Source organism: Triplophysa rosa, linkage group LG13 (assembly GCF_024868665.1).
Source record: "Triplophysa rosa linkage group LG13, Trosa_1v2, whole genome shotgun sequence".
In the NCBI taxonomy this organism is placed as follows: Eukaryota; Metazoa; Chordata; class Actinopteri; order Cypriniformes; family Nemacheilidae; genus Triplophysa; species Triplophysa rosa.
Genome location: NC_079902.1, coordinates 12,751,394 through 12,773,712, shown reverse-complemented (window position 1 = coordinate 12,773,712; position 22,319 = coordinate 12,751,394). Strand labels below are relative to the sequence as shown.

The 22,319-nt window shown below is 39.0% G+C and overlaps 3 protein-coding genes across 4 annotated transcripts; 1 reads left to right on the top strand and 2 right to left on the bottom strand.

Annotated features, from left to right (window-relative positions):
- Positions 1-568: 568 nt before the first annotated feature.
- Positions 569-8,215, bottom strand: cul4b (cullin 4B). The gene is made up of 20 exons (XM_057349037.1): positions 7,264-8,215; positions 6,744-6,859; positions 6,539-6,642; positions 6,305-6,374; positions 6,067-6,140; positions 5,823-5,985; positions 4,335-4,424; positions 4,173-4,255; positions 4,024-4,091; positions 3,790-3,908; positions 3,489-3,681; positions 3,302-3,406; positions 3,100-3,210; positions 2,933-3,018; positions 2,755-2,862; positions 2,553-2,666; positions 2,346-2,451; positions 2,092-2,264; positions 1,836-1,988; positions 569-1,721 (listed from the first exon to the last, which is right to left on the bottom strand). The coding sequence occupies exons 1-20, from the start codon at positions 7,709-7,711 to the stop codon at positions 1,626-1,628; spliced, it is 2,580 nt and encodes an 859-aa protein (XP_057205020.1). The 5' UTR covers positions 7,712-8,215; the 3' UTR covers positions 569-1,625.
- Positions 8,216-8,642: 427 nt separating this feature from the next.
- Positions 8,643-15,143, top strand: lamp2 (lysosomal-associated membrane protein 2). 2 transcript variants are annotated; one of them, XM_057349038.1, is made up of 6 exons: positions 8,643-8,907; positions 10,141-10,646; positions 10,764-10,895; positions 10,983-11,037; positions 11,132-11,302; positions 14,003-15,143. In XM_057349038.1, the coding sequence occupies exons 1-6, from the start codon at positions 8,862-8,864 to the stop codon at positions 14,143-14,145; spliced, it is 1,053 nt and encodes a 350-aa protein (XP_057205021.1). In that variant the 5' UTR covers positions 8,643-8,861; the 3' UTR covers positions 14,146-15,143. The 2 variants fall into 2 exon arrangements, with proteins under 2 accessions (XP_057205021.1, XP_057205022.1); XM_057349039.1 differs by lacking the exon at positions 14,003-15,143 and adding an exon at positions 11,490-13,466 and having other exon boundaries at positions 8,648-8,907.
- A 918-nt stretch (positions 15,144-16,061) lies between these two features.
- atp1b4 (ATPase Na+/K+ transporting subunit beta 4) lies at positions 16,062-21,999 on the bottom strand. Its single transcript, XM_057349040.1, has 8 exons — positions 21,549-21,999; positions 20,415-20,637; positions 18,752-18,880; positions 18,430-18,543; positions 17,913-18,112; positions 17,632-17,688; positions 17,415-17,507; positions 16,062-17,335 (listed from the first exon to the last, which is right to left on the bottom strand). The coding sequence occupies exons 1-8, from the start codon at positions 21,612-21,614 to the stop codon at positions 17,174-17,176; spliced, it is 1,044 nt and encodes a 347-aa protein (XP_057205023.1). The 5' UTR covers positions 21,615-21,999; the 3' UTR covers positions 16,062-17,173.
- Positions 22,000-22,319: the final 320 nt, after the last annotated feature.

The window sequence follows — 22,319 nt, the reverse complement described above, 5'->3', positions numbered from 1 at the left end:
AGTATGAACATGAAAAGTATGAGCATGTACAGCACTCAATATTTAGTTGGGGCTCCTTTTGCCTGAATTACTGCAGCAATGCGGCGTGGCATGGAGTCGATCAGTCTGTGGCACTGCTCAGGTGTTGCTCTGACAGTGGCCTTCAGCTCTTCTGCATTGTTGGGTCTGGCATATCGCATCTTCCTCTTCACAATACCCCATAGATTTTCTATGGGGTTAAGGTCAGGAGAGTTTGCTGGCCAATTAAGAACAGGGATACCATGGTATTTTCCATGGTAGTTTTTTCTGAGATACTGAATTTGGGATTTTCATTAGTTGTCAGTTATAATCATCAAATTAAAAGAAATAAACGTTTGAAATATATCAGTCTGTGTGTAATGAATGAATATAATATACAAGTTTCACTTTTTGAATGGAATTAGTGAAATAAATCAACTTTCTGATGATATTCTAATTATATGACCAGCACCTGTATGTAACTTTTTTCCATCTCCCAGTATTTTCAGGCCAGATAATTAATAAGGATCACTGAATTATTAATATTATCATCACTGAACAGAGGAAAAGATCATGGAAACACATAGTTGTTTATTCTGAGGCAATAAAAACAAGCATACTTTCCAGACACTGGACAACTGTCCACTTAAGTATGATTTCTCAAAACACCATTGCCAAAAATTCCACAGATCCAGTGATGCCACACAGAGGAGTTTCTCAGTATATAGGCCAAATTGAGAACTGAAATGATATATAAACTTGGAAACACTCGGATGATAAAACGGTGCTGCTGTGCTTGTTCAAAGTTTCTGGTGAAAGATTTCGGTCGCAATGTAGCTGAGTGTCAAACATCAAATTTGAGTGTAAAATGTATATACAAAATAAACAAGAGGAGGAAATGCGAGATGGTAGAAGCAGGGAGAAGAAAACAAAGGAAGATGTACAAGTTAGTGTTTAGCAGCGTTAACATTTCTACAAACAAAACAAGTGCTTGGTTTACCTAATCTTGGCACATACTGTGAAATTTCCAATCAGCCTCAATTGTTCTATTCATCAACAAATCACATTCACAGAACATAAATTGCTTGTGACCAACCAGCTGAATCATTTTTCCGTTTATCAAAAACGTTGGCAAAAAGAAAACCTATTTTCAATGTTTATACACTGGTACCTAATACGACACCGACTGAACAAATGAGTCTATTTTGATCAATCTGGTACTGGTTTCTTTGCACGGGTAATAAGTCGATGTTAAGTGACAATTGCATGAAATACACAATGGGGGAAAAACAAACACAACATGGCAGAGACAAATAATAGCCATGATACCAGGAAATAAATAGTTTTTTAACTCGGGATAGTCCAATTCTCATTTAGAAGCAATTTATCAAAATAATCCTGTATTATATTTTCGCTTGTTTTTAAAGAGACGTGCCATTCTGAGGGGGGAAACAGCCAAAGAAATCCAGAAAGAGAAAACCGAATCAGTTATTGGTCACTGTGGTGAAGATGATAAAGTGAACAAAAACTGGAACGAGGAGTTCCATGTGCTAAGTGAAGTTAACGACGTCACTGAGAACAGCCTCCTCCTGTCATTTCTTCCATCCCTCATCTACACCTCTCATTCTTTAAGCCACATAGTTGTATTGATTGGGATTTTCCTTATCCCTTTCCATGTAGTCCCTGTCAATAAGTGACTCTATCCTCTTCTTTAGATCAGCAGGCTAGAACGAAAAATGTAAACATTTAATGACAATTGATGCACAGCAAAAGTTCTTAATGCTTGTTCCATGTCTGCATTAAGAAACATCATTCACATTTGTCCTATTTGTTCTCACCTTGACTGGGAATTTGAGTTGGTTGTACACCTCAGACACCAGAAGATTATGGCTGAGAGTCTTCCTCATCTTCATGATTCGAACGATGGCGGCGTCGATTTGGTACTGACGGTCTTGGAATACTCTCTCTGTAGTGCTGGCCTGCTCTTCCACCTGTGAGGTACAGCAACCAAGAATAAGACTCACTAAGGCCAATGACTCTCCAAGGTCTGATTGCTATTCTGACAGTCAAACTGTTTTAAATGAAGAGTGTTACCGTTTCTTTCATTTGGATCTGGTTGATTTTAATCCTGAAGAGTTTGTGTTTGAAATCATCATTACATGAGAACTTGTCTCCATCTTCCACATCTTTGCTCTTTGGGGTTTTCATAAGAACGCGTGCTTTTCCGCAGGCTAGTGACTGCAGGGTCCGCCTCAGCTCGCCGTCCTCTGCAAATATTAATTTATTATTAACCAAAGGTTGATGTAAGTCTGGCATGTGCTAACAAACACTTGACATTGAATCCATACCGATGCCTGTAGCCAGCTTAATGTCCTCCAGAGAAAACTCCTCCCCTTCATTAAACATAAGCAGAACTAACGTCTGAAACAGTGACACCTGGAGCTCTTTCTTGCCCTGTAAAATAGTTTCAATTATTTTTCGTAGCCTACGGAGAAGAATGCATTTTCAATTTCAATACTTTCGTAGTAAGAATTATATGACACAATTTGCATTACCTCTTTAAATTCTGCCTTAAGCACACAGTGTCCTAATGTTGACTGCCACTGGAGCTTCCGTCCACTGTGTTTGCCCAGGTAAAATGTCTTGAAAATCTCCTGCAGTTTCACCATCTGGAAAATGAACAGTAATTGTATTATTACTACGGTGTTGAAGTATTAGAAAGTATCTGATGTAGTCTCCAATTTCTCAAGTACTAACCTCCGGTGGGAGATGCACCTCCATGGGGACGTAAGTTGGCCAATAACCCATTGTGAGAATGTTCACTGTCAGCTCAATGTTCCCAGGAATATTTTGACATTGAATGTGCTGTAGTAAATTTGAGATGTGTGAATCACTGGTAAAGAAAAAGAAGTAAAAAGAAAAACACTATCATTACCTGTTTGAACTGGACCATAATGTCTTTTGAAAGCTCCATGTCTTTGAACATTCCTTCCAGCTTACTGGTAAATGCAGCTCCGCATTCTGAAAAAGACAAGCCACTTCCACTTTTCTATGCTTCAGTGATAATAATGTGATGGGTTTTATTGGAGAGATGTATTTTACCATGCTTCAGTTTGGACAACATTGATTTTTCCGCATCTACAGAAGCACTCTTTCCCACCAGTAACCTCTTCGCCAAATCTTTCTTGTAGAATGCCTCAAAAACATCTTTGCCTGAAAAAGACAAATTAAAGTGAGGTTTAGGTTGATAAAGTTTAAGAATGGCAAACCCTCGAAGCTTTTCAAGACGAGCATAAAGTCTTACCATAAATGAACCTGAATATGATCATTATCTTGTCCAACATTTTCTCAAGTTCCTCATCGGTTGCTTCCTTGTTTCCTGCACGAAGCTTTGAATCCACATATTTTGCTATACAACATAAATCACAACGTGAATATTAATATTCATCATCACCAGATCAGCTGCAAACTCTCACAAAGTGATAACTGACCTATGAGCTCTGCAGGTTTGTTTGGCCGTTTGTTGATAAAGGTCTCAAACGCCTCCTTCATGCCATTCACAAACTTCTCATTCTTCATGAAGCATATGTCAATGATGTGATCGACTTTATCCTTGAAATCCAGAAGCTCCTGTACCATCGTCTTGTCTTTCTCTGGGTTGATGACGATTGTGCTTCCAAAGGCCTAAGACACACACAAAAAACAAGACTTTAAAAATAATATCACACAGAATTGTGTTTTATCACAAGTCTAAGACTCATCTATTAGTAGTCACTTGGCTTTCCTGCTTACCTTGATGTACTCGATCCAATGTTGCAGGAGAACCTGCACACCACCCCTGACACGACTGAAGAGCTGATACAGCAGAGACAGATCCTGAATACGGTTCTCATCCAGCAGGTTATTCAAACCTTGTGTTTTTAGAAAACAAAATGCATTTTTATATGTGTACACTAGGTTAACCATTTCAAACCTAAATACAATTCTTTTAACTTTTGTTTGATGAGGGTGATATTAAATCAATACCTTTCTGGAGTATTGCAGTGAGGTGTTCTCCAAGTAGTTGCTTTTCTACTGTGGCAATGAGGGGTTTTCTATAAAAAAAAGAAAACAGGCAATTGATCACATGTTGAATATTTTTATTTTAAGGTTAGGCATATTCCTTGTGAACATACTGTGTGCTCTGATCCAAGTATGTGATGACTCTGTCAGCCTCCTCTTCTAGACGTTTATTAACATGATGGAGATATTCTGGCACCTGCGAAGAAAACAAACAAGTTGTTAAGACGGAAAATTAAGTCTACCCTTTCAAACTTTCTTTTTGAACTTAAACTCACCTCTCTCTCCTGCATGAGCCTCTGGCCCTCTGCAGCATACAGTCGATTTGTCTCTTCCAGAAAACGCTGCTCAAATGAATCCTGATATATCTGTCAAAACATGAGCAACGGTGCATTTACAACAAATCCATGAGCACACAAAAAGGGTAGAAACACACATTTTAAGGGTTGAAATAAAAGCATTACAACAAAATATGAAGTACAGGAAATATACGTATAATAATATTGCAATGATATTGGTTAAACAAAACAAAGACCAGGTAAATTTGGTAATAAGATTAGTAGTGCAACTAGTGTAACCGTTTAACAAAAAAAAGGGAAAAAAAACATGTGCCATAACGCCAATATAATCATTACAACCCATTACTCATTGAATGTGTGTTTTTTAACCTTAACACTAGGGCTGTGCAAAAATATCGATACATGTAACTATCGCAATATTTTTTTTTTCGATAGTGTATCGATAGTGATACCTCTACTATCGATATTTTTTTTAAATCATGTCATATACATACGGCCAAAAGTAAGTGGAAGCAAGCATGGCGAAAAATATAAGAACGCTTGGAGCTCTCAGAGCTGATGTGTGGGTGTGCTTTGGTTTTCAAAATAAGTAATGGAGTAATGAGTTATATAAAATAATGCTGTTTGTAGGCTTCGCCAGTCATGACACAAGTCACTTGGCTACTGCAGTGCATTAGACAAAAAGTTTATTGAGAAAAATAACAATGACATTTATTGTGCTTTCACGGATGTGACACCAGCACATTTACAGCACGGATGAAGCAGGGTTTTTATACTGCCCATGTTCATTATTTTAGCTGTAATGCACCACAACAGCCACGTGACCCACCTTATTTCCCTGTGCTACCCACTTGAGGGAGCACAGGGAATCCACAGTTTGAGAACCCAAACCTCTGATCTAAAGGTCCATGTATCGCACATCATGGCCACTCTGCAGAGGTAAGGGATGTTTTTACACTTATCCTTACAGAAACCCTCAGTGGTGCACAGCATGTTGTATTTCTAGCTCTACTTTTTACATTTTCTATTTAAAGTATTGCAATATATCGCAAATGTGTATCGTATCGAAATACATAGCAATATATTGTATCGTGACCCATCTATCGTGATATGTATCGTATCGGGAGGCACTTGCCAATACACAGCCCTACTTAACACTGCAGTCACAGTAATGCACTGTTGATTCAAAAAATATATAAATAAATATCAATTTCAGAATCTAAAATATCCTTTTTTAAAGAACTTTTTATTATTTGAGTTGTGAAACTGTCTAAATCATACTTTTGGAGGTGACAATACCATTTCAGAAACTGTAATTCATCACATAAATTAACTTTTTGACTTCTCTCTATGCATACTGTTTTTCTAGTATCCTTGCATGTAGTGCATCATGTGTAAAAGGGATGACTGGCTTTACGCGATCATGACGATATTGAACCCAGAACATGACAACGCAGTAGATCTAACCTGCAGATCTGACAGCATGCTCAAAAGACTCCTCAAGAGAGTACGGTCTACGGCCTCTCCACTTCGCTCTCTCTCAATAAGAAGCAGAATCCCGTCGATTGTCTTACTTTGCACCTTTAGGTCGCTGATGATATAGGAACGAAACAACTCCAAACCCATATCCCTGCAGACAAAACACATGAGTTATTTGCAGCGGCAGATGATGCAAAGCATCAAATATTTTTCTGCAAAAGCAGATACGTACCAGATTGAGGGCAGCATTGAATTTTGTAAAACGTATGTGCGATCCAAAAACAAAAATATACTTCTTATCATAATCTGCGAAAAGAGAAAGAGAATGCTTGGTATCCATGTCATTTTTGCAAACAGGTAAAGACACAAAAAAGAGGCACGAATACATTTGACATGCATGTAAAAGATGATGGTTTCCCACATTCACAAATATTTACTAAGGTGTCTAACGAGTAATGTGTTAGACAAACCATTTGTCTGCAGTGATCTTGCCAACATTTGTCTATTTTCTTCAGAAAGAGAACACTGTCTAGAGCATCCGTAGAAGAGGAGTTAAGAATTAGTTTCGTATCTCAAAATAAAGGCTGTGCCAGATTTAACAGTCTAAAGTCTATTCTAACACAGTTATAGCGAACACCAAAGTTATTCAGACGTTTGGTTAACTTTATACCCCAAAATACAGTAGAAATGATATAAAAGGATATTCTCTGAACTGGTCAATCTGGGCCTTGATATGGTCTTCACAAACCACTCTGAGCTGTTTATAGAGCTTGGCAGATATCTTATGTGAACACAGGTTTTCAACAGCCTAAAATAAAAATGAGACAAGTGCATAAGATGTCATATATAGTATATAATTTATAAATGATTACAAATCTGTTTTTAAGTAACAATTCCCATATTTCCTACCTGATAAAGTTCTTCAAGGTTGTATTTTATTGAAGTGCTGTTCTGTATGGCTTCCACCGCCTCCTTTAGCTTCTGCCAGGTCTCATTTGTGTAATTCTCTGGTAATTTTGGTTTTTCTGAAAAGGTTTAATACAGAGATTACAAACAAACTGTTGTGCAAACAAAAATAACAATGTCTACTGAGAGCAATTATAGTCAGAAAACAGGTCTTTAAAAAATTATGTTTCATCAACATAAAAAAAAGTGTCATTCATGACTGGCACCGAAACAAACTACAATAAAGAAAGGGCACTTCATGACATTAGACTGTTAATAATTTAATGTATATTACCTTTGAAAAGCACAATGACAGTGGTTGTCTCTCAAACCCTAGTGGGCTGCCAAACCTAACAGCTTTTCTACACATCACAACATGTGCTGCCTATGTAGGCGGGTCACTAGGGTTTGAACACCAATGGTGTTTTCAAATAAACACGTGTAAAATGACGTTAGCCCACTTATATTAAAAAAAAAACTTTACCTTTAAAATTCTTGATAACAAGTTTCTTTGCAGCACCGGGTTTACTGTTTGAGAATGTAGAGGAGCCCGCAGACTTCGTGAGTCCGTTCGCATGATGCCCCACACCTCCGGGCAGGAACACGTTTTTTGCTTTTGAACAAGATGCAGAAGGATTACTCGACTCCTCGGCCATCTTTACATCCAGTCCGATGAAATCCACCGAGTCCTCGAATCTCAACTTCTTGTTGTGTTGCTGCGAAGTAGTGGAAGAGCAGGACGTGGTAGAGGATGAATTGCAAATGGCTTTCGGAGACGAAGATATTGAATCAATGTCTTCTTTCTCGGAACTGTTAATTTTTCTCTTCTTAGAAGACGTTAAGCTACTGTCGTTGTGAACATCAGAAGCTGCGGGTCTGGGCTCTTGGGCTGGCGATGGGGGATTAGGGGAAGGTAAACCTGTTGGAAACATGAAAAAGAAATACTAAATCAAATAGCTAATCTATTAATGCTACGATCCCGGATGTGGACGCTTTATACTCCTCGGTTTCGGTCGGGAAAAGTCCAACCTCACGGCTCCGCGTACGAATAAGGAGAAAATAGTATAAATTGAGAAGTGTAGCCCCACTTGGACCCTTCTCTGTTCTTGTTATTGCCAGCAGAGGAAAGATGGTTGAATACTGCTTCCTCTCTCGCGAACGCACTCTCGAGCGGCGCACAAAGTCTGCTGGGTTTCTAAGTCCTTTTCGTAGATGGTTTCCGTTAAAGCATTCTGCTGCACGTCGTTTTGCCGCTCGAGAAATATGCTGGTGTTTTAAGTTTGCGTTAAGGTAAGCGGGGAAAGAGTAACTTTTTTGAGATCCTACGCTGACCCACCGGAAGTACTTTCGACCGTGTGCGCGGCTGCTGTTGTGCGTTGCTAAAGCGCAAGGCTTGAAATTTGAGCTCCTCCACCAGGGGACGACAAAACACAATGCAAGTCAAAAGCTGCACGTCATATGAAAATATCTTATTGCACGAAATGTTTTATTCGTAAATGTATGTGACAAAACTTTTGATAAAGATTATACCATAATTAAAATCACATTTGACTTTTGGATTTTTATATTACATTTTCAACACTCTATGTTAAGAAATAACTTTACTTTAAAAACTTCATACAGGACAAAGTATCGCACAAAATAAAAAAATAAATAAAAAATGAGGCATCTTAAATTTGATGTCAACTTAAAGCTTTTAATGTGGAAATAAGCGCATATGTGCCTGAGGTCTTATCCATCGCGGCTTTTGTAATGTTGTGAGATTAAGACCATACCAAAGCAAAAACTCCTCACTTGTTTTGTGAACGTTTAATAGACCCATGGTCCGCTTATTCTTTGCGGCCTGATACAAAAACAAATCACTTCTAGGCCTGATTTAATTAAATACACGTTTGATCAGCCAATGAACGGGGCTCGTGGACTGGACGTAAGGCGCATGTAAAGGAGGAGCTGATAGCCGTCCTATCATATGACTTATATGAGACCGTGTTTGAGATCATAGCACTGCGCTGAACCGGGTCATACTCGGTCCGGACGTCACTCACGCCGTCTGTCTGCTAGAGAAACCATCCACGCGTCGCCATGGCTCTTCGCGGTTGTGTGATTCTGCTCTTTGTTTTGCTCAGTGGTACGTACGGTGGCGTTATTATATGTTTTATTTCAGCGGGTGTAATGTTTAAAAGGGAGAGGTTGAAGTTTATTTTTGCGAGATTTGCACGGGCCCGCAGGAAGCCGAGAGCCTGTTAGCATTAGCATTAGCATCAATTCTTACCTACGCAAGTGCAGCGCGTTAGGTAATTAGAGAGTGACTGTGTTCAAAAAATGTTTGACGTCAACATGTTTGTTACTTGCATTTAAATGTTATCAGTGATAAACGAGTTGTTGTTTTATTATTATTATTAACGTTACGTCTTTGACAGGAGCGTTATAATACAACTGTTCTGATGTTTGCGTGGAAGAGTCTAGCAGACCCACTTGTGGGTTAAATTAAAACCACGAACACGTAAAGAAATGCACGAGAGAATGCCGTAATTTTAGAAAACGGCAAACATTTAGATAGAAACTGAGATTATGTCTGTCTCTTAACCCGGTGAACTGTCTACTTAGACAATAATAATGAGAATTAAATGGACATTTAAAGGTTAGATTCATCGAAATGCTTTGGTAAAAGCTCATGTTTTGTTAACGTTAGCTATTCTCCGTTAATCGTTCTCTATAGAGCTGCAATAAAACATGTACGTCGTTAATTGAATTGTTCATGTGAATTATAACAAACGTGATATTATGTAAGTGACAGAAACGCGTGTTGTGTGACATGAATGAGCACAATGTGTGTTTTCGTTAAACTGATATTTAATCATGTTTAAATGATAAAGCATCCTATCTCCACATCAGTCAGCTTCACAGGTTTTATCTAGTGTTAAATCAACAAACATGTGACACCGAAGCATTGCTTCCGTATAGATGCATGACACTAGCGCAAAGTCATGTGACTTACGGCTCATCATGCACGAGACCCTTTGACACCGCGCTGAAAGCGTCAGGTTAATGATTTCATCAAACCACATGTCACCTGTTTCGTTTTTGATGATTAAAGTCAGTGATGTTTGAGAGAAGTTGAACAGATCAAATAAAATCACAAAGGATGTTGTTTTGCAGCAACAGGCTGGCATGTCAGGAAGTTGGCACTTTTGGAATGTGCTTGAATTGCTGTTTTTATTTCCCTTCGCCTGCAAGGTGGTTGATTTTTGCCTTTGTCCCAAGAGCTGTCTACTCAAAAGGATTTATCTCTTTTAAAAATGTTTTATTGGAATAGCTAGCGTTTAATAGCTTTTTGTACCCTCTTACTGTGTTGACTTAGGTTCTGTCTATGCGGATGACATGGCAATGACCTTAGCACCTGGGATGCAAGAGCCAAGTACTAGCCAAATCCCTACAGTAACACAGACGGGTTCTCCATCCAGCTCTGCGGCCCCTACGGCTACCACACCTCCCACCACAGAAGCTCAGACTACCATGACCACAAAAGCTCAGACTACCATGACCACAAAAGCTCAGACTACCATGACCACAGAAGCACCGACTACCCATAAAAACACAACCAATTCTACCACAGAAGCTCCAACTACCACGCATCACATCCCCACCACAGAACCTCCAACCACCCCACACCATAATACAACTAATTCCACCACCGAAGCGCCAACTACAGCGCACACTAATGCTACGACATCACCGACCCCTCCTCCAACCACCCCCCCAGTCCCCAAACCGACGGTTGGAAACTACAGTGTCAGGCCTGACGTCAACTCCTCCATCTGTCTTTTAGCAAAGATGGGCCTGCAGTTCAGCTTCACAACAAGTGGGGTATGTATATCAAATAGACCACATCCAGAAGTCGTTTTAAAAGGCTTTACATATATTGTAATTTAAAAACGGCAGTTGTCAATTGGTGTAACTTTTTTTTTTGTGTGTGTTTTTCAGAATGCCAGCCGTCAAACTATTAATGTTGATCCGAATGTAACACTTGCAAGCGGGACCTGTGGAAGTGGTGGCAGTGACTCTTCTCTTGTGCTGAAGTCTGACAAAATTACAGTTCACTTTGTTTTCACAAATGTAAGTATGACAATTTCGATTGATTTGAACAGTATGTGGAATTTTGTTGTTTGTCATCTGATTGTAGTTTGTTTTTGTGCGTTTCAGGTTTCCGAAAAATTCCGCATGCATGCTTTAGTGCTTTCGATTGATATCGGACAGGGTAAGCTGTTTTTAATGGAAGAAACAATTGGGTGATGCACAATCTCTTCTAATCATGTAATCCTGTTCTGTCCTCTCATGTGAACTCCCAACAGGAAGCTTTTTCAATGAATCCAATACTAATCTGTCTCTGTGGGAGGCGTCTGTTGGAAGCTCCTACATGTGCAGAAAAGAGCAGACTTACAACATCTCGGACAAGCTTACCATCAACACATTTGAGCTACAAGTGCAGCCTTTTGCAGTCAAGAAGGACACATTTAGCACAGGTATGTTCTTGTGCGTGTGTGTGATACTTCCATAGCTGCAGTTTTTGAACAAATCAAGTTAGTACAATAGCATCATCATATATGGCATAGAAACCATTTCAGGCCTTGAATAATTCTGTGTAACACACAGTTTGATCTCAGGTTAGATGCCTCATTGTATGTTCACTCATGTTCTCTCTGTCTGCAGCCCATGAATGTTCAATGGATGACATCAGCCTCTTAATCCCAATCATTGTTGGTGCTGTTCTGGCTGGTTTGATTTTCATTGTTGTGATTGCATACGTGATTGGTCGACGAAGGACCTATGTTGGATATCAGACACTGTAATGCAACAAAAATCACAAAATCAAATCCTAGGGACACCAAGCCTGTTCCTGGACCATTGTAAATATTGTGGGTAATTGTATGATTACGATTGGCTACTGACTCTTGGCCACAGGAGTCCAAATATTTTTTTGTGTGTTTGTGGTCGATTAATCCATCATCCTTAAAACTGCAACCGCATTAGAAACCTGAAGAAACAGTGGCATTCCAGGATCATGGCTTCATATTGTTAATTAGTTTGTATGTATGAGGCACATTTTGTTTTTTTGTGTGTGTGTTTTGACAGTTTTGATTGTGAAGTGCATGTTTTTTTCCTTCCTCTTGTAATCAGAGCTCTTAAATGCAAATTAGTGCTGTTACATCAGTCCTGGTATTTTGCCTTTGCCCGTTTTTTCGAAGTTATCTTATGCAACTACACGATTGTGTCATAGATATACCCCCCCACCCTCCATCCTTTAGGCATTCCTTTAATGCTTTTTGTCATTGTGATTTCAAATAATTTGGCATCTTTTTTATAATTCATGCCTATCAGTCCTCATTATTGCATCCACAGCAAAAAATATTTGGTTTGTCTAAAATAGTTTATATTGAGAAGCATTTCAGCATGTAAGTCAAATATAAAAAGTAATTTCTGGGACATTTTGTACTATAGTGAACTGACAGATTTCCATACCTCACATTTATTAAAATCACGTTGTTTTGAAATTTGTTGGCAATCTTTTATTCAGAGCAGCTGTTTGTGGAAACTCCAAAAATGGTGGTCAAAACTAGACTGATGTCCCTTTCAAACAATAGAGTTTCTAGGACAGGGAAAAACAAAGGCTTATCATTAAGTTTAAACATTCACAAGCTTTTAAAAAAGAAATACAGACCGGTGTTAAAAAAAAGTGCAATGGCTTGTTTTTCCCAGATATACTTAGAATATACCACTTTACATTTTACTATTACTAAATATATTGTGGGATGTTTTATTTAATTTAAAAGGGATGGCTACAAATTCAAGCATGCGTCAGCTTTAATCTCAGCTACTTTTCACAATATTTTCCTCTTGCATAACTAGTCTAAAAGATACATATTGCTTATAGCATACTATGAATTCTACTTGCTGGAGGATCCCTTTGTAATGTCGTGTGGTGGTGGCTGTGGATGCATTTTGTATACATGGTCACGTTTTGTTGCTTTAATTTGAGTTGAAAAGCTTTTGCACAGTATCGTTTCTTTATATTTTCTTAAGCCTTTCTGATTTACTTTGCCTGATTGTCTTTGTTTTCTCCTCTGGAGAATTCACTGTTCATACACAAGTCTAATTTAGGCTATGCACCTGCACAGAATCTGGTGTGAATCTCTTTTTTCCACTATAACCAGAACGCATTAAAACTTGGAATGGTCATTTTGTGCCTTGCTTAATAAAATTGCTTCTCTTGCCATCCAGGCAGTACATAGCTTTGTCAATAAAGAGAATTTCTTTTTCTTAAGCACATTTGTGACATTTTGCTAGACTTTTGTGAAAAGGGATTCTTGATCTGACTGCCCTAAAACTTGATGTGTGATTTGGTGTTTTGCAATGGATTTGTCAAAAGTTTTAATGGGCTTTTAGCTGCAATAAACTGAGAAATATAATTGTGTACACATTAAAACTGGTGTGGGCCATCTTTTCAGTCTAAAGAAAGCTATCGTGGAATTCTTTAGATTATGGTTGTACTTCTGTCCCAAATATAATTAAATTGCCGTGTTAATTGAAATAATTTTGCATTTTGTTTGCTCTTGTCTATTGTCCCTTACCCATTCTCTTTATTTTCAGCTGAGGATTGTGAAGCGGATCAGCCAGATAACTTCATTGTCCCTATAGCGGTCGGAATTGCCCTGGCTATCCTCATTATTATTGTATTGTTGGCCTATCTGATTGGAAGAAAGAGAAGTCACGCAACTGCCTATCAACAATTCAATTAGCCTCAATAATCGGAGGGTGTAACTGTGAGCGTGCTTTCAGATTTAAATGCCAGCCGTGTGTGGCCCGAGATCTCACTTTGATGTAAGATGTCAAGTCATTTGGTTTATGTGCTCAGAAAAGTGATTTTGAAAGTCAGATATTTTGTATTGATTATTGGAATGATCATCTTCCCATTATAGGCCAGTCACACGGTTAGGACGTGGTGTAATGAGTGTCATACATTGATTTTACCGTGTTAAAAATGATTAACAAAAATCTAAGTGTCATTACAGCTCTCTACTAAGCCTTGCTTGGCGTGACTCCTTAATTCCTTTCTACCCTACACCGTCTCTGTTATACTGAATGAAAGCACTGCTTTGAGTGACTCACGGTGTGACGTTTTTCCACCATCACTCACTATCTCTTTTTCTCTCCCTTTCTCTCAGCGGAAGAGTGCTTTCTGGATTCTGATTTGAGTTTTCTCGTGCCCATCGCTGTGGGTGTGGCTCTCAGCTTCCTAATCATCCTTGTGCTTATCTCTTATCTGATTGGCCGGAGGAAGAGTCGCACTGGCTACCAGTCCGTATAACACCCCAGCTGTCGCCATGTTTTCTTACCTCTAACCCTCGCTTGTCCTTTGCCATATTTGCTTTCTCCTGTTGGCTTCCCTGCAAACTGCTAGACTGTCCTCACCTGCCAGCGCTTACAGCTAATGAGTTTCTAACATGTTTGATAGTGTTCTATCTCTGAGCTCTGTAAAAGCATTTTTATGAATGAAGTGGTATATTTCTGCTATAATCACACTTTGAAGCGGTGTCGACAGGCATGATTTCGTTATTTAGTGCAAGGCTGTGACAGGCTGTCCAAATAACCACTGGCATTGCATCATATGTTAAATGCATGGAAAAAGTATTCCCTTTTGATGGGTGTCTTGCTGTGAGGATGCTCTCAAAATTCTGGTTGATGTGTCATATTCATGTGAAATATTGTTAAGAATGAATGGCAAAGCGTAGAATTAGGTATACAAGTTTATTAACCATTGAATGTAAATGCTCTAATGTATTCTTGTGGATCAGTTTGTTGCGTGAAAAGTTTTAATCATCACAAATCATGTTTCGCGTTTAAAGAGACACCATTTTGTATCGTGACATTAACCAGCATTTTAATATATAGGTTCCCCCAGCAAAACATTTGGTCCCCTCTCAGGGAATGTTGGAAGTGTGATACTAGGTCTGACACAAAGCTCAACATGAGTTTGTGGTTTAGTTTGTGTTTTTTCTGGACAGAAAAAGGACAGTTTGTGACACCAAAGCTACAGTTTGCACTTGAACTTCAGTCTATGTCCTGCTCCACTTATCTAGCTATTTGTCCAACAACAGGCCAGATCAGTTTAATGTGTATACGGTATCCCTATTCCTTCTTTCACCAAAGGATTCTGTTGTTGATTAGAGATACAAATAAACACAATATTATTGTTGCTTAACTAGTGTGCCTTTTAGTTGCATAGTTTTTGTTATTTGTAGGATCTTTGTCAGGTTGAGAATGTTGGTTCAAAGTGGAGAAATTTTCAATAAAAAGGCTTTTTTTGTACAATAGTCTTTGTCTTTTTCCCCCTCTATGATCTATTTGGTGGAACCTATGGATTCCAGTTGCACAATTTTTATAATTTTAAATATTTTCTTTTTTTTTAAATAATCTTTGCCAATTTTATTATTTTAGTAAACAACTGTGTTTTGACGTGATCACATGATTTACAGCGAGATAGTTGCTATAAAAGTTACTGATGACACATGAGTCACCTGATGCCTGTAACTGCAATTGTAGAAGGTTTTCACTCTGGCCTGCTTATAACCAAAAGTAAGATCTGCTTATCTTATCATGCATGACTGAATTGATCATTTTGTAGACATATACAGCCGCTGAAAAAATGAAGAGACCGTTTCAAAGACCATTTTTTGTTTTTCTAAATTTGCTGAGTTATGTGTTTAGGTAAAATTAGTATTTTTATTTTGTTTTGTGAACTACTAACAATATTTCTACCAAATTTCAAATAAAAATTCTCCAGTTTTTATTTGCAGAAAATGAAAACTGGAGAAACGGATCAAAAGAACAGAAAAGATGCTCTGTATTTTTTCAGACCTCAAATACTGCAAAGAAAACAAGTTCATAATCGTTTTTAAGCAGAACAGTAATATTTGTTCATTTATTTAGGAAATGTTCAAAGATTATTTGTTTGTATGTGATAACCTCAATTTGTATCACAGTTTTCATGTGTTTGGTCATGTTGTCAGTCTTTCACTTTGCTGTTGGATGACTTTGTCACTCCAGAGGTTTGATTTTGTTGAAATTTAACTGACATTGGACTGGAATTTCCACAATACATCTACAAATGCTGATTAAATTAAAATATGAAATGGTCTCTTAATTATTTCCGCTGCTGTATATTCTAGTGATTAACATTCACATCATTGTTGGTTTTTATTTACAGAGAATGGAAAACAGAGCAGGAAGCTTTAATTCCGTTAATTCTCATCCATCTTTATTGTTTATGCTAGAACATGAGTGCTTTGAAAAACGTGCAGACAAATCGTTGTCAGCCATTGGATGTTTCAATGTATTTACCGAATAACAAGTGTGCAGTTACCAATTTCCATCTTACTATTACACTTTGTAACGGTTTGTACCATGTCAATATATTCAAATACAATTAATAAATAATACTGTTGAAATCCTTCTTACAGATAACTGAGCAGATACTTTCATGCTAGAGCGGATATGAATCCTGTGTTTAGTTTTTATGAAGTGTTGGTTGTATGGATGTCTAAAGAAAGATCAACTTGTATTTCATTATGAGCCCTATTATGTGAAAATAATGCAAACTGATTTCTGTCCCACTTTTCACTACAATACGTTTGTCTCTGGAATCAAAATTTAGTACATTCGAAACAAGAAAAAAAAATTTAGTCCAAAATGTACAATCGATCATTAATTCTAAACCACGTCTGATTGTTATTCCATTAAATGAGCAAGCAAAATGATAAAGTTAAGTTGCTAGCCGGCTCACGGCAGAAGTAACAAATAATCTTTTGTGTTTTCCTCTGGTCCAGTTGAATTGTACAAAAAAGGGGAAATTTAATCGAGTCTGTGTCTTATCAGAGGGGCAAAAATAAAAAAATAAAAATTTTATTAACGTGTTATATATCTGACGTACCATAAACGTTTTAATAAATGTTAATTCTAAACCCTACATCTGGAGAAAAGTTTTTCCTGTCTCGCTTGAGTGATGTTTGAGTGATTATGCCTCAATTGCTATCATTTTGTGATCTGCATGTTTGGACAAGTTTTCGTATTTTAATTCGTTCCTATAAGTAAATCGTTCTCTTGTTCCTGGATATTGAAAGTTACGTCACTGAATGTGATCTATGAATGCACTGTGTATGTTTATCTCAATTTTTACTTACTGGAAAACTCCATCTTTGAAAAGTTATGACACAAATAGCACAATGGCTGCTGGGGGCATAATCAGAGGGCTAGTGGGTAAAGGCAGCATCCAGTGTGCCATTTCATTTATTATAACATACTCTGAGAATTTTCATTTCTGTAAGTCTACTGCACACCTATGCGCCCACTTCTAAAGTAAAAGACACGCTGCCCAAGAAACGGTCGGTTGGTGAATCATTGATGATGCCTTTGCCATTGAGTTTGCATTGCACGTGTAATTGGGTGTCATACTGGACTCCAGTGAAGCGCACGGCCACCAGCGGGGACGAGTAGTTTACCTGTGTGAGAAATGACATTAATACCATCACTGTGAAGTGAATGATATTTTAAAAATGAACTTAGAGTCTTATCACCCACATGTCTGAGTTTCCCATAGTAAGGGTAGTACCGCATATTAAAGGTATTATCTGGATAGTAAAGGACTTCTCCAAGGATGTCAGTTGACCCTTTCTGGAAAAACAGTGCGAGGAGATTTAAGACTGTAACTGTCACTGATAACCAATGGATGTATAAACAATTGTCAGTTGAGTTGATGTAAAATCTATTTGGAATAAACTCATTTAGTCATTGTTACCTTTAGTCCGCATGTAACATTTACTGCAACGCCTTGACCAGGCAGATACCCGAGAATCTGGTGGAAGAAAGTCAAACATTTGTCATATAAACTACACAATGGACTGAAAGGTTGTGTTATATAACAGGTCGCAAACTTGGAGTGCTGTATGTGTTCATGCTTACACTAACCACACGATGTCACCAGAGTTTCATTACTTTGTCCATTTAGTTTTTGTTTCGGGGAGGGGGGGGTTGAGGCGTGTTACATCATAATAGTATACAGTATGCATAAAATCTCACCCGATTCATTTTGAGCAGAATGCAGGGTTTGCCCTTCGAGTAACCAAAATCTTTGTCCTTCATGCCAGAACACTCTCCCAACCAGGACCTCTTAAAAAGACAAGCCTTTCTCTCGGCACTCTCCTCCAAGTTATCCTGCATGGAATACGTATTTCGTTCACAGAGAATGTTCCGTCTCTCCTGAACTGCATCATCATAGGCTGGACACGATCGTGGCGGGAAACGGCATTAAAAGGGATGGAAATAAAAATGAGAGACCATAAATTCACCAAACAATGGTTGTCGCCAGGCCTGGCCTCCACAACTTACAGGCTAACACAAAAGTGGGGCCCGGGCAGCATTGAGGAGTAACACTGAGAGCACAAAAGGGGTTCCCTCCTTGTCAGTATTTCAATAGACAGCGGGATTTGGTAAAGAGTGTGCTGGACCGTTTTGAATTTGCACAGAAAACACATCTTCCCTGTTAAAGACGGTCAGACCAAACTCAATAACCTTAGCTCTTATACGTTGGACTTACGTCTCAGTTGGGCTTCCAGGGCTTTTGCATACTTTCTCCACGAGCTGCGGTCAGAGGCGTTAAAAGCAATGTCAAACCCGTGAGCTGTATCCACGTGAGGAGACATCGTCATACCTGCCAGTCAAAACAGAAGGTTAAGAAATTATAATTAAGGAATACAAGAATTATGATATTGAGCTGATGGAATTGCATTTAAATACATGCACGTTATCAATATTTGCCTGATTGTAAATTACGGAACATTAATTATTATTATTAGAATTCAACAAAATTATTTTTCTAGGTTTTAGACCTTTTACACACAAAAAGGGTTCATTCCCACCTGGTGGCATCACTCTGTCGTTGTAGGTGGGAGTATATGGACTAATAGACCACATCAAGCAGCACATACAACCACCAAACATGGCTGCCAGGAAAATGTATAATGCTGAGTAGAAGAGCAAAATGAGGCCTAAAAAAGACAAAGTGGACAGATAAATGAAAAAAACATCAAACAAAGAAATAAAACATGTTTTTATGAAATCTTTTTAAAAATTGTTAAATGTAAAAATAAATATTTGATCATATAGCAACATTGCAAACACATTAATACATCTTTTCATATTAGTACTATTTTTGTATTTCCAGTATTTTCCCAAAGAAAGATTTGTATGTACAGTATAGTTTTCTTTTGTGTTCTTCAGAAGAAAAACTCATACAGGTTTGGAAAGACATGAGGGTGAATAAATGACAGAGTTTTCATTTTTGGGTGAACTATCCCTTCAATGAAACTAACAATAAGAAACCCCCCAAAAAGTAGAGCAGCCAGCCATTGTCTTTTAATTTGCAATTAAGGGTCCGTTAACAGCTGATCAAATGGGACGCGTCCTCAAATCAAACGTCTGTTGCTGCGCAGGCAATTTCACAGTGACTAGAAGCAGCCTGTCCTGCGTCCCCCAGCCACAAAGGCCTTTCTGTTCGAGCCTAGTGAAAATTCTCCCAGCAGTCCTTTCTCTTAGGAACACAGTGAACCTCCGGTTGCCATCGTCGTGACGGTCTTTCGCAGCCATACAGAGCCACAGCCAGCTCCAAGGAGCCTGATCACCCCATTCTGGCATTGTGAGGCCTCTGCGCTCTCCTTTCATGGGACACGCATCACAGCCCGCCAGCAGCCCCTCCCCTGCCCGAAGACCACGGCTGTTTATTTAAACCACCTTAAGAGCACATTCCCCATCATATCATGCCCATGTAAAGCATGGAGACGACCACGACGCCTGCATTTCAGTGCATTGACATTTTCCTCTGCTTTCCCCACGACATTTTCATATTACTGTTTTCCCGGTGGGAATTTGCTTTGTTGCTTAGCAACCGGCCAGTTAGCGGCACTGATTGGCTGCTCTGTCATCTCTGACTCGAGTTCTTCAGGAAACGCTAGCTGCCAAGAAACTTCTGAGCCTGGACAAAAATCACTACATGTTAGGTTGCGCTGTGGATGTGAAAGCGTGCTGGAGGAGATCTGGAGGTCAGAGGGCTTTGGGAAAGAGGGAGAGGAAAGCACGGTAGGGGTAAATGGAATGTGATCCCAGGCCGGCAAAGGGACCGTGACATTCACTCTCCCGCTGAGAACCATTCCCCAGGCAGTCTGTTTTTGTCAAGATGTCTCTGAGCTATCTGTGCACCTATGTAAACACTAAGTTTGGACATGCGCACACACAGTGACAGCGTGTACATGCGCACACACACACACAATGGAATGGAGAGGCACAGCCACTAATCTCGTCTTCATTTTACTCCCTAAACTCATTCCCACACTACAAATAAATCCACTAAAAAGAGAAAACACTGAGCGAACGCAACAAGCACCGATCTTCAACAACAAAACAAAACATAACTGAATACAGACTTTGTTTACAGTCCAAGTAAAATTTGGATGCACTCCATCACCCACAGATGAGCACCTTGTGCCTTGTTTATACATTTATATCAAGTTTAGTTTAGTTACTCACTCCAACTTTTTCCTGACCGGCCCATGAACTCTTTCGTCTCGGCGTTCCACAGGTACGTCTTAAGGTCTTCGATTTTCTCATGCAGCGTTCTCTTGGGCTTTGGCTTGGGCTTCCATTTCTCAAAATTGAGGTCATCTTGCTCCAGCGGCTGATGTTCCACCAGTCCTTCCTGTTCCACTTCCATGGCCTCCGCTAGTTCGTGTTTATGAAGTGACCCTGCGCGCTGATGTTGGAAAAATGTGGAAAGTTACGTTTTCCTCAATGTTTTCATTCACAAAAGTCAAAGTCAAAGAAAGACAAACATTTTTGTTCTCCGAAGAGTGACAAATCTCATTCAGAGTGAATGAGAGATGCTGCACAGATGCGAGGCATCATTCACATTGATCTATATGAGGCAGAGAGGACCCACACACTCGCTGACCCATGTTGGGAGATCTAACCCCTCACAGCTGCACAAGATCTGAAGGGTCACTCTCTAACCAGATGTTACACACTCATGCTTTAAACTTTAAACTACAAAAAGCCTTTTAAGAACTCTGCCAAGTCACTGAGAAGGGCCTTGAACCTTTATGTACAAATTGTATAGATGTTTTAATGCAATAATGAATCATTACGGGATCTAAATGGTGATTGGCTAGAGACGAACTCTTTTTTTTAGATCATGTGAGATTCAAGTTTGATACATTTGACCTAGAGCTGAGGTAGCGCCAATAAAAAAGCACATTGTGGGCTTGATACCCCTGCTGAAAAAACAACAGAACCCTGCCCTAAACACAACAGAACAGAAAATAAATGGATTTAATGGGAATTGTGTTGGTTTTAACAGAAACTATAATTGTGTCTACTGGTATGTGATGGACTCTGTTGGTGGTGTGTTAATCAGATTAATCCTATTGGAATAATGCCCAAAATTTACTACAAAAAGGAATTTTGTGATGGTTTTAATGGAAAAAAGCTAATGGTTCATTACGGCATTTCTTTTGTTGTTTTTTTCACCAGGGATGTGATTGTGAATTAAATCCACCAAGAGATGACCAGCACTAGGCATTTTTCTCTTACCAATAGTAACCACATTAAGTTGGAGCAACATGGTAATATAGGCTAATCGAAAAAACGAGTAAAACAGAAACTTGCCAGTTTTGATATTTTGCCTTCCATGAGCAGGTCCTCTGCCCCTCCCGCGGTAGAGTTGCGCTCCATGATCTGAAGAATAAAGGTACTTGTTAAACCAATCACATATACAAGCGGTCCAAGCGGTTTACTGCGAGATCTCAGTCCACAAACAAAGTTTGCAGCAGTCCAGAAAAAGTCAAATATTGTGGGAAATAGTTGTGCAGACTTTTAAAAAGAGAAAGGGAAGAAAATATAAAGGCCTGTGATATTTTCTTCTGTAAAGACGTTTTTAAAAGAGGGGAGAAAAAACCTTAACGCCCCAAAACGATAAAAAAAAGATGTCTCGAAGTTCACTCAACGCTGGCAGAACGAACGTTAATTGTGGTCAAGAAATTTGCTTGAATTTCATTGCGTTGTCCGGATGTCTTGCGCGAGGAGCTTCTCGCTACAAGTCGAGCATCATAGTGAATGGAGTTGAGCTGGAGCGGGAAAGTGGGGGTGGGATACAAGTGGAGTTTTTTTAATCTTTTGGCAGCGCCTTGGTTTGGTGTTGTGTGGAATTCTGCACACGCACACCACATCGTCTCGTTGTCTGCTGAAACGAGCTCTATAAGACCCGCAGTATAAGTTTCAGCCTGGATCTACATTTGCTGTTGTCAATCACTAAAACAGCATCAGCAACAGTATTATAACTGTGAGGTTTAGAACGCACAACTCTAAACAGTTGGCTCGCTGCAATGGCTGTTAAACCGAAGAAGAGACCAACCACACTTATTAGACTACTTAACGCAT

Coding starts and splice junctions, on each gene's coding strand:
- cul4b (XM_057349037.1), bottom strand. CDS start 7,711: ATGTTTCCAACAGGTTTACCTTCCCCTAATCCCCCATCGCCAGCCCAA. Junction 4,425..5,822: donor GCATGCTGTCAGATCTGCAG/GTTAGATCTACT, acceptor ATGTTTTGACAG/ATATATCAGGATTCATTTGA. Junction 3,407..3,488: donor CAAACCTGCAGAGCTCATAG/GTCAGTTATCAC, acceptor TATGTTGTATAG/CAAAATATGTGGATTCAAAG.
- lamp2 (XM_057349038.1), top strand. CDS start 8,862: ATGGCTCTTCGCGGTTGTGTGATTCTGCTCTTTGTTTTGCTCAGTG. Junction 11,038..11,131: donor TTCGATTGATATCGGACAGG/GTAAGCTGTTTT, acceptor AACTCCCAACAG/GAAGCTTTTTCAATGAATCC. Junction 11,303..14,002: donor GAAGGACACATTTAGCACAG/GTATGTTCTTGT, acceptor CCTTTCTCTCAG/CGGAAGAGTGCTTTCTGGAT.
- atp1b4 (XM_057349040.1), bottom strand. CDS start 21,614: ATGGAGCGCAACTCTACCGCGGGAGGGGCAGAGGACCTGCTCATGGAA. Junction 18,113..18,429: donor CCTGGAAGCCCAACTGAGAC/GTAAGTCCAACG, acceptor GATCGTGTCCAG/CCTATGATGATGCAGTTCAG. Junction 17,336..17,414: donor ACTATGGGAAACTCAGACAT/GTGGGTGATAAG, acceptor TTTCTCACACAG/GTAAACTACTCGTCCCCGCT.